Source organism: Mus caroli, chromosome 9 (assembly GCF_900094665.2).
Source record: "Mus caroli chromosome 9, CAROLI_EIJ_v1.1, whole genome shotgun sequence".
Taxonomy (NCBI): domain Eukaryota; kingdom Metazoa; phylum Chordata; class Mammalia; order Rodentia; family Muridae; genus Mus; species Mus caroli.
The window spans coordinates 90740266-90755134 of record NC_034578.1 but is presented as its reverse complement, the minus strand read 5'-3'; the positions used below and the strand labels follow the sequence as shown (position 1 = coordinate 90755134).

The following is a 14869-nucleotide window of genomic DNA, read 5'->3' as shown; positions in this document are numbered from 1 at the left end:
GTATAGTTCATCTACAAAGTTTTTTTTTTTTCCAAATAACTTATTTTTAAGGTAGAAGGTTTATTTTCCCTCTTAACNCTACATCAAAAACTAACCATGGGTTCAAAATGACCATGTTAAAGCTGAAGACTGAGGACAAAGAAAAAAAAAGAAAAAAAGGATGGATGAACTTAAAGATGGGTGGATGTTCACAGAATGTCACTGTTCTTGCTTCATAGCACTTTTACCTGATGTCTTTGGTATGGTGACCCTTTTACTTAATGACATTCACATGCACACCATAATGGAAGATACATCTTATAAAACAAGGTCCCAGCTCAAGCTACCCTGAAATATTAACCCCCAGAAACAACCACCACACTAAAGCTATGTGGTGGTTTCACATTAGCACTCACGGGTCCTTTATATAGCATTCTGCATGTGTCTGAAAACAAAGTGAAAGAAACAATATCCTTTTCCCCTGTGTGTGATGGTTTGTATGTTTGCCCCAGGGAGTGGCAGTATTAGGAGCTGTGGCCTTGTTGGAATAGGAGTGGCCTTGTTGGAGGAAGTGTGTTACCTTGGAGGTGGGCTTTGAGATCCTCATCCTAGCTGACTGGAAGCCAGTCTTCTCCTAGTGACCTTCAGATGATGATGTAGAACTCTCATCTCCTGCACTGTGCCTGCCTGGATGCTGCCATGCTCCTGACTTGATGATAAGGGAGTAAATTTCTGAACCTGTAAGCCAGCCCCAATTAAATGTTGTCCTTATAAGAGTTGTCTTGGTCATGANGTTTGTTCACAGCAGTAAAACCCTAATTAAGACACTATGCAAAATCACTTTCAGAATATGTAATGGTGTGCCATGTGGACTGACTGGTATCACAGATGTAACAGGACTCAATGATTGGGTAAACTGGCAGCAGATAGGGTAAGTTACAGATAAAGTAGGGACAATAATGAGACACCCAAACTGGCCATTGATAGAAACAAACTTTGAAATAACTCAGATGTTAGAATTAATAGGTAAAGGCTTTAAGACAGCTGTAAAAAAAAAAAAAGATGCTGGAGAATTTAAATAAATTGAAATAACAAATACAAAATAAAGACCTAAGAAGAAAATTGTGTTCTATAAAACAAAAAGAAAGAGAAAGAAAGAGAGAAAGAGAAAGAAAGAAAGAAAGAAAGAAAGAAAGAAAGAAAGAAAGAAAGATTCCAGAAAAAGGGTGTATAATATCTAGAAAGAAAACTCTACTATATTGGCACAAGGGCTGTCTGGATGCTGCAGAATAAACTGGTAGTGAACTTGAGAAGAGATATAGATTAAAACACCCAACTAATAGAACATAGTGAGGTAAGATTTAAGTAATAAGAAAGTACATATGACATTAGAGAAATGTATAAAGTGGCTTTTTCTATGACTTAGTGTATTCTATGACTGGAGTACATGGAGGGAACAGCAAATGCAGAAAACAGAATATTTAAGAAGACAGTAATCCAATTTTATAAATTAGATTATGAACATCTACATAAAAACCCAAGAAACTCAGTGAATCTGGATTAGGATAAATTTAAAGAACAGTAAACCATAGTCAGACTTCTAAAGCTGAAATTAAACAACAACAACAACAAAAACCTTAAAAGAGATGATATTAAAACAGATCAAATTATGTTTGGTATTTTAATTAGGATTTCTATTGCTGCAACAAAAGCCATGATCAAAACTCTTCTACTTCAACGTTGCTGCTCATTACCAAGGTAAGTCAAGACAGGAACTCAAGCAGGGCAGGAACCTGGAGGCAGGAGCTGATGAAGGAGCTATGAAAAAGTGCTGCTTACTGGCTTNCTCAGCTTGCTTTCTTATCNCACTCAGGACCACCAGCCTAGGGATGGCACCACCCACAATGGGCTGTGCTCTCCCGCATTTGATCACCGATGAAGAAAATGCCTTGTTGNTGGATCTCGCAGAGGCTTTTTTTCAACTCAGGCTCCTTCCTCTCCCGTGACTCTACATGTGCCAGTTTGACACAGAACCAGCTAGAACAGTCAGGAAACTAAAAGAAATCCTACCGTTTCATGTAAAATAAAGGCTTGAAGGCAAGAAGATACAATTTTCAAAGTGTCAAACTGAGTTCTATACCCCCAGAGCTCAGGTCTCTAGCTGCATATGTAGACTTTCTCAAGTATATGAGGCAGTATTGGCCAAACTATGAAGGAGAACCACGCAAGCCTCAAATGGGTACAAATTGCACCAGTAACTGGCACAGTGGGTAGATTAAAACAAAGAATCAACCTGACNTAGTTGACACTTGTGTGCATGTGTCTGGTGTATATACATATATGTGCATGTGGGAACATGTGCATGCATATATGCACAGATGGAGGACAGAGGTTGATGACTTTAACTCTCTATCGTATTTTCTGAGACTCGATGAATGTGGAGTTCACAAATTCATCTAAGCTGGCTAGCTAATGACAGCAACCCTCCTGTCACTGCTTCTGCAGCCCAGAGTTTATAGACACATATCCCTGTGGCTGGCATGTTTATGTGGGTGCTGAGGACCTGAGACCAGGCACTCATGTTTTCTCAGGCAACACTTTAACCAGCCTTGTATTTTGAGTGAGATTTTGTAGCCAAGGATTACCTTGAACGTTTAATCCTCCTGCCCCAAACCCTTAGGGGCTATAAGCATGTAACACAATTCCAAGTTTGTGTACCACCAGAGATTGAATCCGTGCACTTCAACAACTGACCTACNTCCTCTCTCCAAGGATTGACACCTCTGTAATATTATATCAACTATATTCTGCAGTTGTTGCTTGTGCTATTGGAACACTTGCTGGAAGACACATCTTTAAAGTACACAAGGACTGTTTACAAAGATGAACCAATTATAATTATAAAATAAAACCATGCACGTTCAAAAGATTAGAAATGGTATCTATTATAAAATGGAAACTCTTTACCATAGTCCAAATGATCTATATGACAGATCAATTATGTAAAAGATCCCAATTTCTCATCTCTCACCATGTAACATTTCCAATAATACCTGGTGGTACTTCTGACCAAAGAAGAGTTGTCTAGTTATCAAGAGATGTCTATGATAAGAGTTATCTATGATGTCCTTGGAACTGTCTCTGAGGAATAGAATGTAGCAGCAGTGCCAGAGCACTAGAACTGAAGCTAGTCCCAAGAAACATTACATGCTTTGCCTTACATTCTTGCTCTCTGTCCTTGCCAGTAGAATGGAGTTCACAAAGTAGTACACAACAGAAGGACTCCTGTTGCACACTTCTTAGATTCTGACTGTGTTACCCAGCATAATGTGGTGACAGATAATCACACAAGCTGGCTCCTGCCTCTAATTCTTACAGATTCATAGTCTTTAATGCTCCCAGTGGCTATTCCAGCTGTAACGGCATCATTTCTATTCGTCACACAGACTGTGAATGTCCCTTCTTTTGGGATTTTGTCCCTCATGGAATGTTCCTCCTTTAGACCTCCACAGGGACAAGTTTTAGACAGGCAGCTCTTGTAAGGAGGAATTAAGAAGCATTGAATAATGGTGTGGGGGAGGATGTAGAGCCTACTCTATTGTAACTGCATGTTGACATACTGTGTANAGTGTAGATGACTTCCTAGACAATAGAACAAGGCTTTTAGCATAGTGGGTATTGGAGAAGGGGGGGATTCCATGTGGAGATAATCGAGCAGAGGATGGGGACTATGCTCTGGGCCTTTGAAATGAAGATCTGCTTATATTCTTGATAGAACTGGCAAGTTAGACTCACTGGCAAAGTGACTGGCTTCAATGCCAATGGTAAGGNTGGCTTTATACAGACTAGACAAGTGNCCATGCAGGACTGTCAGGATGAGTGGCTTTGGCTCTCACTCTGGACTCAACACATCCTGGGTTGGTTATCTTGGGAGGATTCCTTTTTAAAACATTCATATTCTCACTTTTACAGAGGGCTCTAATAATAGATATCCTGATTGGGCAAAGTAAAAATTAAAGATGATTTATCTTGTATATAAAATGTGTAAAATTGCTCCATAGGTTGTAACTGCCACCACCCTCTGCTTCCTCAGCGTTATTCTTACTTTCTAGAACATGAAGTTAAAGGGCCTGCTGCTAANAAAAACATGTGGACATTGGCCCTATAATGTAAACATGTTAGTGTGGCGTTTGCCTTTGGGTGTGTATGACATAGGTAAGTGTTACAAACAAAAATGTCAGTGTCAGCCAAGAGAAAACCCAAGGAATTCGCTTAGGGATATTCTTTTTTTTTTTTTTTTAAATCAGGATAGTTTTAGTTACAATGTGGCATTAAAAACTTTCATCTGGGCCATATCAATGTCTGAGCCTAGTATTCTATTCCTAAAACACTTGTGGGGTGTCGTGTGGAATTTACATCCCATGAAAACNAATGCCAACTGTAAAGGCTCAAGGAACGAAACATGTACATGAGAATGTTCACTGCTAAGTGTGATAGCTCTAGGTGGACTTCACTGTTCGGTTGTTACAATTTTATTAGGACTATCTGAAAATATAAACAATGAAAAGGTAATCCATAGATAATGAACCAAATGAACCCTACCTTTAGCTAATTAGTCTCTCCCCCTGATGAACTGTATATGAGGTATATGGCTCTGCGCTCTGGGGCTCTGGAGGACCAGTGATAAGAAGTGTCATTTGGGCCAAGGAACAAATACCTCTATTCTGCACCAGTAATTACAGGTTTCAAAGGTATTCAAGGTGATGGCTTTCGGATATTTGGCAGACAAGCGTTTGCTCACTGTACTTACGCCCTTCATATTTGACAGGCATTTCTTTGTGTCTTTGCTTAGCATGAGTCTTTCTGGTTGAGAAATCTTATCTTTAAATCNCNATTGCTCGGNTATTTCAGGCATACTTCTGCACTCCTTGGGACCTTTTGCAACTGGGCTTGAACTGTCTAGAGTCATAGCAATCAGAACCAAGACACCAAGGTCATATCCACACAGAATGGACAACCAGACCTTCAGGAAGTAATAGAAAAGTGCAAGCTAATATTTAAGAGAAACCCTACAGAGGCTAGCACTGTGTTAAAAATAAAGTTATGTTAGTAATGACAAAAGTAATAGCTGACAGAGTTGGGTTAGGAGAAAGGAAAAACTTCTGAGCTTAAGAAATTGTTGGGTATGTCCATCTTCTGCAGAGTAAGATGAAACTCGTCACTGCAGCTCAGATACTGGTCCTGTTCACCACTGCCAGCTCACCTACCTACTTCTGCCTTGGCCACTCACCTTCAGCCACATTGGCCTGCACCTGGTTCTGCTTGTGCTCACACCAATCCACTGACATGGAACCTGCATCCTTGCTGTGCCATCTGACTGGACCACTGCCTTCCTTTCCACTTGGCTTGCTTCCGCACACTTCAGTTTTCTATCAAATGGTACTTTCATAGGTCTGCCCTATATAGCCAATGACCTCTCCTCCCTTCTCCACCCCCTCACCTGCTTCATTGTTATCTTTTTTCTGAACCCACAACCTTTACATACTATCTTTTTTCAGATAGGTGTTCCTCCTTGGAGCAGCAGTTCTGTGTGGGAAAAGAGTTCAAAATAGTAGCAGTTGAATTCTCTGCATAGCAGCTTATATTTGATAGCTGTGGGGTCAATGACTACTCACACGAATGCACGCATATCTGGTAAAGTGGGATATTTTGGAACCAAATTACTTGGATTCAAATTCTACCTTTGCCTTCTCTGTGCCTTTGGTCATGTTATCTAANGTCTCTGTGTACAGTTTCCTTGCGTGTAGATGGGATGATATAGTACCTGTTCAGGGTTATCTCTGAAACTGGGGTAAAGCATGTAATATGCTTAGAATAGGATTAAAAACCATAGCCAGCATTCAAAGGGGAGATCATGACAGACTGATGAAAAGGGAAGAGATGCCCTGCTGAGTCCTCTTAAATGCTGGAAATTTACATCACAGTCCAGAGACTTTACCCACCTCACAAGGGCAATGCTTCCAAGAACAGGAAAACTATCTGGGGCTCGAGGAAAGGCAGTACTATTTGTTTTTCAAACATGACTGAGAGATACATAACATACAGTATCTCCCACTTCTCAAAGCAGCAAAGTCATAAACTGTGTGCACTTAAAGCTGAATGGTTGCATTTGGAGCATGCTTTGCAAAGTTTCTGAGCCTGGCACAATAAAGATTGCACTGTCATGTGTTGCATAGGGAGCTGTGCCTCAAGCTTACAGCCCAGAGGTATTCCCTACAAGCTAAGAAGATGGGAATTCTTTTATAAGCAGCTGCATTTAATCATACATGCTTAGTATTGACTCTGAGACTGCGTAGTCAGGAATGGCTGTAAGTAGTTGAAACATTTTTAGCTTTTCACTAGGAACTACTGTTGTGGTTAGCCAGTGCAGAGATCATCCCACATATTAATCTTGTTAATTTAAACCTGGTTTAGTAAAGGCAAAGTCAGTAGGGACATGGTCTTGCTAAAACTCAGACTTACGCTTGGCATCAATAGATGACAAGTAAGGCATTGCCAGGCAAAAGGACAGCAGAGAGCATCTTGACAAAAGGCTCACAAAGTACCAAACACACTTCGCCCAGGTAGAATGGCAGCTGCATGCATCCNGTGGCCAACGACTTCTGGTTGGAGTTCACTGCTTCACATACTTGACACTAAGGGGACAATTACTCCGACCTCTTTCCAAAACGGGTTTTGCCATTTGCTAGCTTTGCTAGCTAAAGAACATGGTGAGAAAGGATGCTCAGAATCCCCTGAAAGTTATTTGTAAGCTACAACGGCTCCTTCAGGAGCTTGTAATTTAGAGTGGGAATGGCTTAACATGGAGAGAGCCCCTTCTTTGCCCTCTGCGTGAGGCTCTGGGGAGATCTGGTTAGAAACATAAGTACCACTCTTTACACCATCAGGGCAGGGATCTGCTTTGTGTCCCGGAAGGATAAGGACTTAGGATAGGACTCATTATTTCCTCTTTCTGCCAGGTGCCTTTAGGGACCAGAATATTNATTTGTAGTTGGAGCTCAGCAGGGGTGGAGGCCCTGCAACCTGCTGATTTGGATTCTCCTTACTCCTGTGTGTTTACTCTCTGTTCTGATTATTCTTCTACTGAAATCTAAAACACATAATTATTTAATGTAGTGAGGTGAAGTGTCTAAAATCTTTTAAAAGTTGAGTTTGGTTTGTTTTAACGGTGTGTGTGTGTGTGTGTGTGTGTGTGTGTGTGTGTGTGTGTGTATGAGCATGCTAGCTTGTATATATGAATGTGTGTGTGTGTGTGTGTGTGTGTATGAACATGCTAGCTTGCATATGTGAATGCATGTGGAGGCCAGAGGTTCATACTGGAGGTCTTCCTCCATTGTTTGCTGACCTAAAGTTTTTCTTCGCCTGCCACTCTCAGTGAAACTAGAGCTCTTTGTTCCAGGTAGGCTGGCCAACCAATGAACCCCAGAATCAACCCGTTCCCATCCCTACCCAGCCCTGTGATTGCAGCTGTGCACCTCCAAGTCCAGATTTTATATGGGTGCTGGAGATCTGAGCTCAGGGCCTCTTGCTTACACAGCAAGCACCTTACCCACTGAGCCATCTCCCTAGTCTTAAGCTTAGGTTTGTTTTNTTGTTGTTGCTCTTTTTTGTTTTTTGTTTTTGTGACAGCTTCCTGAGGTAAACATCATTATCATTCACTTTGGACAGACAGGGAAGGTGAAACTTCAANATGTGAAAGCTTTTCCAAGACCCAAATGTCACATGATGTTCATTTTCTATGCAGCACAATCTTATTTCTAAAACAACTAAAAAAAAAAATACCTTTCATTATGGTAATATCTCCAGGTAAGAGTCACTGCTGAACTAACAGTGGTGAACTTTAAAGTGTTGTATGAAAAAGCTAAAATATGTATAAACTTTAAAAATGACTCAGGCTAGTAGGAAATTTTTACCAATAATTATATGGGATTATAAAATTTTAGGTCATTAGAGGAAGGCAAAGGATTTTCTTTGATGACTTTTCTTATTCTGTCTTCTAAAGAAAGACGCACATGAAGAAGACAGAATTTAGATGAAGGTTTTGCTTCAAGGTCGGAGAATAGATTATTTGACCTATGGTAGATGAAAATGTTTCTGAAACCTCAGCCACAGCCAGACCTTCCTCACTACTCATTACAGCCCAGGCGATGGCTTTGATTCTGTCTCTAAGGTCATCAAGCTGTTCCCAGTCCTAATATTCCAGCAGCCATGCTGTGCTGTGTCCCCCACTGATGCTGTTCCCTGGGCAATCAGTCTGTGAAAAGNGTACCTATGGCCCCAGAACACACGTGGCAACCATGTTCATAGAACACAAGAGTCATGTTCATTACAAACTTCATTCCTCAGCCTTCTCTGTGCAACAGGGCTCTTCCTTCTTTCTTTGTCTGACCCAGGGAAGTGGCCTCTTGCCTAGGAATGCCAGCTGGCTGAGGTACATTGTTGGTAAGAGGGGGAAACCCTTACTATCAAAGCAGGGGTTGTCCTCAAATCCAAACANGATCAAAACACAGTTTACCAAGCAATGCCATGTATTTACCACATTACTCTGATCATGTCTGCAGACTTTTGATTACAGCAAATGAGGAAGATTCCCACACATTGGTTCATTTGTTTTAAGGAGAGTGACCAAGTAAGGAATGACTAAGGCAATATCACTGATGGCTGATCCTACCTTGATGGCAGATTCAAAACTAGGGTTGGAGAACAATTTTCTTCTACTTAAGGGATTAGTATTTTATTCTGAGCAATTTCCTCACCCAGATCTGGTGAAGAAGAAGCTGTTCAGGATAAACAGGACCCTCTGTTGTGTGCTGAACAAGCTTTGATTGACTCCACTGAGATCTGAGATCAATGGGCTAGCAGCTGGGTGGGAGGCACCATGGAGAGGCTCATTCTTAGGGTTCTATTCTAGATCCCATATTGTGCTTTCAGGATTCTTAGATATCCCAAGAGGTGGCAGTGAGTTGGTTCTGAGCATTCATATGTTAAACATAACCAACACTGTGAATTCCTAGGCACTATCAGCAGAGGCAACCCATTTTAGAAATAGCTCCCTTGGCTATGTACTCTAGAAGCGCGGATGAGCAGTGGACCAGTCCATGTTTTATCCATGACTTTATGGAACTTGCCTGCTGTGAGGAGGGCTCTTCCTTCAGACTTTCATCCAGGTCCACACCAACTCTGTTTAAAAAAAAGCAAAACCAAAAAGAGCAGATAAGCATAAGTGTCCTGCTGAGGAGATGAGACCTTGAACATTAATCAAATCTTCAGGTGACCTAAACACAAGGTAAATTCGAGCAAAGGTTTGGTGAGAAAACCATCTGGCTTCCTTAGAAATAGAAGCCCCAACAGACTGATCGCAGGGAGGCCGTGCACAGCTGGGCTTGGCANAGCAGGAAAACTGGAGCNCACANACCAGTTCATNGCTCGCTACTGGTTTCCAGTATAGGAGTAGGGCCCTGAGACCTTGGGATAGGAGCCATCATGAGAAAGGCCTCTGTAGCCTCAAAACCAGGGCTACCCCACAGGATTCTCCAAGCAAACTGTCTCAGAATCATGGATCCCTAGCCTGGAGCAGAGATCTCTAATGCAGAGAAGAAAAAACAAGCCTTGTCCAGATTCATGTGGGTTGTCCTCAGGGAGGGTCTAGGTTGCAGGGCTGGAACGTTATAGAATTGGCAGTGTGTGTGTGTGTGTGTGTGTGTGTTTTAAGGAAATAATATAGGAGACAAATATGGGATGTTCTAAAGAGATTCTCTAGAAAAGGAGAAATAAGAAATTTTGTTAGGCTGCAACCAATCTCACAAAACAACAACAACAACAACAACAACATCATCATCATCATCATCATCATCACAATGTTTTAATTGACTGTTCTGGCACATCTCTAAAATCGCCTTCTGTGCTGTAAAATGTGCTTGCACACTTTGAGATTTCTGTATCTGATGATTTTACATGAGGATGGAAAGAAAAAAAGAGGGAATCTTCCCTAGCAAGACTCAAGTTCTTGATAACCAGAAGGAAATAAAACATGCTTTCTTACCCAGACTGGCTTGCTCCATGCAGCCCTGTCATGCTAATCTGCCGAATGCAAGATTCCTGATAAATTTCATGCAATTTCCATAAACAATGTACAGTGTACTGATCTCTCCCCGTGCCTCCTTACTGAATACATTTCCGCANCTCCATTTTGACAGGCATCAAAGAGAACTGAGTTTTCATTCTCCAGAATTGCTTCTGGCTCTGTGTATCTCATTCCTTGGGCTTACCCCTCTCGATACCCACAGGCCTTTGCTGCCAGGTGCCAAGGGATATGCCTACATTTATTGCAGCCCTTACGCTAAGTTTCTCTAAGCCTTTCCTACTCCAGGACGACCAGCAGGGACTTGCACACACAGAGGTCACTGTGGCTCTTATAAATGGATCCCACTCACTGCGCATGAAATACGTGCTCTCCGCAGCTGCTCCTGGGTTGGATNCCAGTTGCCCACAGCCTTCCTATCAGAGAAGACTGAGGGCAAGTAGGGAGCTTAGTAGAAGAAACAGCAGTTTAATCTGTGTTTAAAACACTCCTCTCCCAAATCTTACAGAAACACAGACCCTGGGAACACCACGCTGTGGTTCTTCCCAGGGTTCCGGAAGAGCCAGAGCGAGTGAGGGGCCCTGATGGTTGCATTTCCTCTCCCATACAGTGAGCCCCTTGGGTTGGGGGTGGGCTGGGAGCGTGGGAGGAAGCTGGTGAGTGGGCGGCCCGGCTTAAGTCAGGCTCCAGCAGAGCTCTGCAAAGGCTGCCTTTAACAGATCATCCTCTACTGCTCTCAAATATCTCTCAGTCATCCTCCAGGCATCTGGTTGGGGGTGAAGACCAAGCAAGCTAGAAGCCCTAGCTTGAGCTATGAGCTGATGACAGGACAGTGAAAACGAGACCCGTTTGAAAGTCCTGCAAATCAGGATGCTCTGCGCACAGGTAGCCCCCCAGCTTGAGCACCCAAAAGGAGCAGCTCTTTATTGTCTGTGGCATTCAGGCTGATGGTGAGGGCTTCGAGTGGACTAGCATTTGATTCTTCTCAGTCTAGTGGGGAATAGTTTTTCAATTATTTCACTTAAGAAAGAGAAAAGGGCACATGCATGGTATGTATGTATGTGTGCGTGGAGGGGGTAGGCAGGGGATGTGCTAAGAAGAAGCGTGGAAAAGGTAAGAGGGAGAAAAGGAGAGGAAAGGGAGGACAGAAGGGATTGGAGTGGGGGAAGAGGTGAGAGAGCAGAAGGGAATTAAGGTAAGACACTCCCTCTGCCCCCACCAAGTCCAGTGCAGACAGTGGCCACAGAGTGTGTGTGTGACCACAGGCGTTCCATGTGTGGCGGTCCGGTCCATGCTGTCCCGTTTTCCTGACACTAGGACGATTGGTAGAGTGTCTCTTCCTGCTCATGCAGGAAATTCCTTTGAGGCTCCATTTCAACAAGCAAAGGTTCAACCTGTCTCAGGGCTGCTGAGCACCCTGGTGGGCTGCAGATTGAATGGAGATGCCCAAGCATCAATTGCTGTACCACTTTGGGGCCTTTTTCTGGTGTTCTGCTTGAAGCATGGGAGAGAACAGAGATAGCTTTCCTAAGAAACCCAGCTATAAAAGAGGCAGGGCTGTGGGTTTTNACCAACATTTAAGCATTTCTCCCCACAGCAATCAAAGCAGACACTTCTAATCCCAATTATTCAGGCAGCCTGCTGGAAGTGAAAAAGGATGGCAGCTGATTATGGGCTTTGGCTTCCTGTGTGCAAAGCATCTCAGAGGCCTGGGTGGGAACAAGACACCGCCCTGCCCCGCCCCACCTCAGACCATTTCCGGCTGGAGGATGTCTGTTTCCGGCCACATTGCTGATGTTCTTTGCCGTCAGCAGAGTAGGTATCTGAAATGGCTTGGAGAAAGACAGGAGGCAGCACTTGAGAGCCACTCGCCTTCGGGGCAGCCTGAGTGAGCACTGGGTGAGCAAATAGAAATGGCCCCACATGTATTTAGTGTGGAAGGTTTAATGAAAATAAAATTTAGGAAAAAAGTGCGGTAGTTAATTGCCATGAGGGGATAGCATAAGAAACACCATCCATTTGAGACTTTAGCAATTCTCGATTAAAAAAAATCTTGCCAAAATATATTGCTTGGCTTCTCGCCTCCTTAAACACAGGGTGCTGGGGTGTTCTCTTCTTAACTAGAGGGCTCAGTATCGCCCTTGGTCCCATAAAACCTAATGCTTGCCACTTCATAATGATTTCTGAGAGGTGTGTGAACCTCTTTATGGCCACATTAAATGTCTCCTAACTACTATTATTATTTTTTTAAATCTGCCAATTAGACTCTCTTGATTTCCTGGCTGCAACCATAATGTGTTAGCATATTTTCTCTGTGTCACGTCACCCACCGCAACACCACTTTTTATTTAGTGGGACTAATAGCTTGATAATTAAGCTGGACATGTTTTTATTTTTAGGTTTATTACATAATAACAAATTGCAAACACCGGAGAAGGGTTCACAGAATCACTCGGTTCTTCTTACCCCGCCTCGTACAGCCTCAGCTTAACCCCTTGGTGTCTCTAAGGGTAGTTTTCTGTCTTTTTCTTGATTGTTGTATGTGATAATGGCTATTGACATGCATGGCACACTCACACAGCATCTCCAGGGCTATGCAAACATTCTGCCTGCATCTGTCTCACTCACTGCTCTGTTTCAGGAAGCAAGTCAGAACCTTGNATCCACTCACTGTTATGCATTAAAGATCACTTACACCCTATGGGGTTGGAAGGGATTGTAGAAACAAGACACGATGTCACCCCAGTGTGTGTACACCCACATGTGTACATCGCAGATCCCCAAGTGAAATCAAGGGATTTATGGGATGAAGTCCAACCTGTGTAATCGATACTCAAGATTCTTTGACACTTCTCCCACCGTGTCAAGGTTTCCCTTCTGCCAATCTGACCTAATGCCTCCTGTCTGTCCGTTGTCTTCATCCCTACGCCGGTAGCTGAGACTGGCTCAGAGCTATAACTATGTCTCACTCCACTCATGCCTTTCTCATGACCCTCCTTCTTCCCTCCAATCTCCAGGTTTGTTGTTTGGGCCACACTGGCTGCTTCTGGGTGTCTGTGATGTCCTGCCTTTTTTCTCAAGCTTTCAAACTTTGCTCTTCTCTTTCCTTCTGTCCCTATGGCTCCCCTGCTTTATAGGTAGGTCTTAGATTCCTTCCTAAAAGTTTCACCCTCTCTGAAAACTACTTCCCCTGTGTATAGTTTCTGTGTACACCTGTGTATAGTTTCTGTGTACACCTGTGTATAGTTTCTGTGTACACCTGTGTATAGTTTCTGTGTACACCTNCTGTGTATAGTTTCTGTGTACACCTGTGTATAGTTTCTGTGTACACCTGTGTATAGTTTCTGTGTACACCTGTGTATAGTTTCTGTGTACACCTGAGTTTACCTTGTTTTGTCTGTGGTGACTTTGGCTTACCCTCTGTTCACCTGTGTGGCTACACTGAGGTGACACTACAGGACAAACTAGAGCTCTGTACTGTTTCCCAGCCCTTACTGGAGCCCAGCGACTCCAGGGCCACTCTCAGCTGTTGATGTATCAGTAAAACCCAGCTGTGAAGAGGGGTGGTCTGAAGCCTGGGCTCTGAAACAGGTCTACCTTTTCATTATTCATGGTCTGGACCATGCACAGTGTCTCTATCCAGTTTCCTTATTAGTACAAAGGGAGTAATAATACAATGGGACTTAATGGAGTGATTATAAAACGTGTTTAGTTTAGAACCCAGTGCATAGAAGGCTCTAAATGTTATTAGCTGCAGCTGGGTGGTGGCGGTGCACACCTTTAATCACAGCACTCTGGAGGTAGAGGCAGGCAGATCCAAAGGTAGCCTGGTTTACTTTACAGAGTAATTTCCAGGTCAGCCAAGGCTCCCCAGAGAAACCCTATGTTATCACATGATGTCGACATTAATTTTTATTATTATCAGCATTTCCTGTCAGAAGCACCAGGGTTCAGACTTACCATGCCTGTTACTTATTTACCTGTGTCTCTGGACAAACCCTTAGGTCCTGCACTAAGGCATCCCAGAAATTATATCAACAGCCACATTGAGCCACAGGCCCATGCACAACTGGACTAAAGGGTATCATTTCTGATTGCTTTTCTCAGTTGGGGTTTTATATATATATATATATATGATTTATTAATAGAGTGAGAGCAAAGGAAGATAGCTAACAGGCAAAAGGAAGAATGGAGAAAGCTGATCAGGAAGAAAACAGGAAAGTGAAATGGAAACACGCAGAAGAGAAAGAAAAGACTTCACAGTAAGAAGATGTGCAGGAGGCAGGTAGAGCTGACGCACAGGTAGCTGCAGNGAGAGGAGTCCAAGAGCAGATGTGCACACATCACAGAAGGCCAAGACGTTATCTGAAAGCGGAGTGCCGAAAAGCCAGTGAAGGACTCAAAAGCAACTAAAAAGTATGGTTAAAATTTTATATGACATTTTGCATTCTTGATGTACTTTTTAATTCTAAGTGAGTGGAGCGCTTCCTCTCTGGTATTCAAATGGAAATGAAAGTGAGCTCCGCACATATTCCCAGCTGTGCCCTCGAACNTCTCACTCTGGGCTCCTAATTTACAGCGAGCATCTAGCTCCACTTTCAGAGCAAATGCATCTCTTGTGGACCATAATGCTCCTCCTTTCCCGGTGTGCCTCCATTCTTTGGTGGATTTTATTAGACATATTAAAATCTCTGGATGCTCTCATATCCAACCGTAGCCAAATGAATGCTTCAAAGTTGGGTTTTTTTT

At 42.9% G+C, this 14869-nt stretch overlaps 1 protein-coding gene across 1 annotated transcript in view; it reads right to left on the bottom strand.

Annotated features, from left to right (window-relative positions):
- LOC110302412 (sodium/hydrogen exchanger 9) overlaps positions 1–14869 on the bottom strand; it is a 208703-nt gene that overhangs the window by 94191 nt on the left and 99643 nt on the right. Inside the window, exon 4 of the mRNA XM_029481981.1 lies at positions 9168–9219. Coding sequence (XP_029337841.1) covers positions 9168–9219 — 52 coding nt within the window. The remainder of the gene's footprint in view (positions 1–9167; positions 9220–14869) is intronic.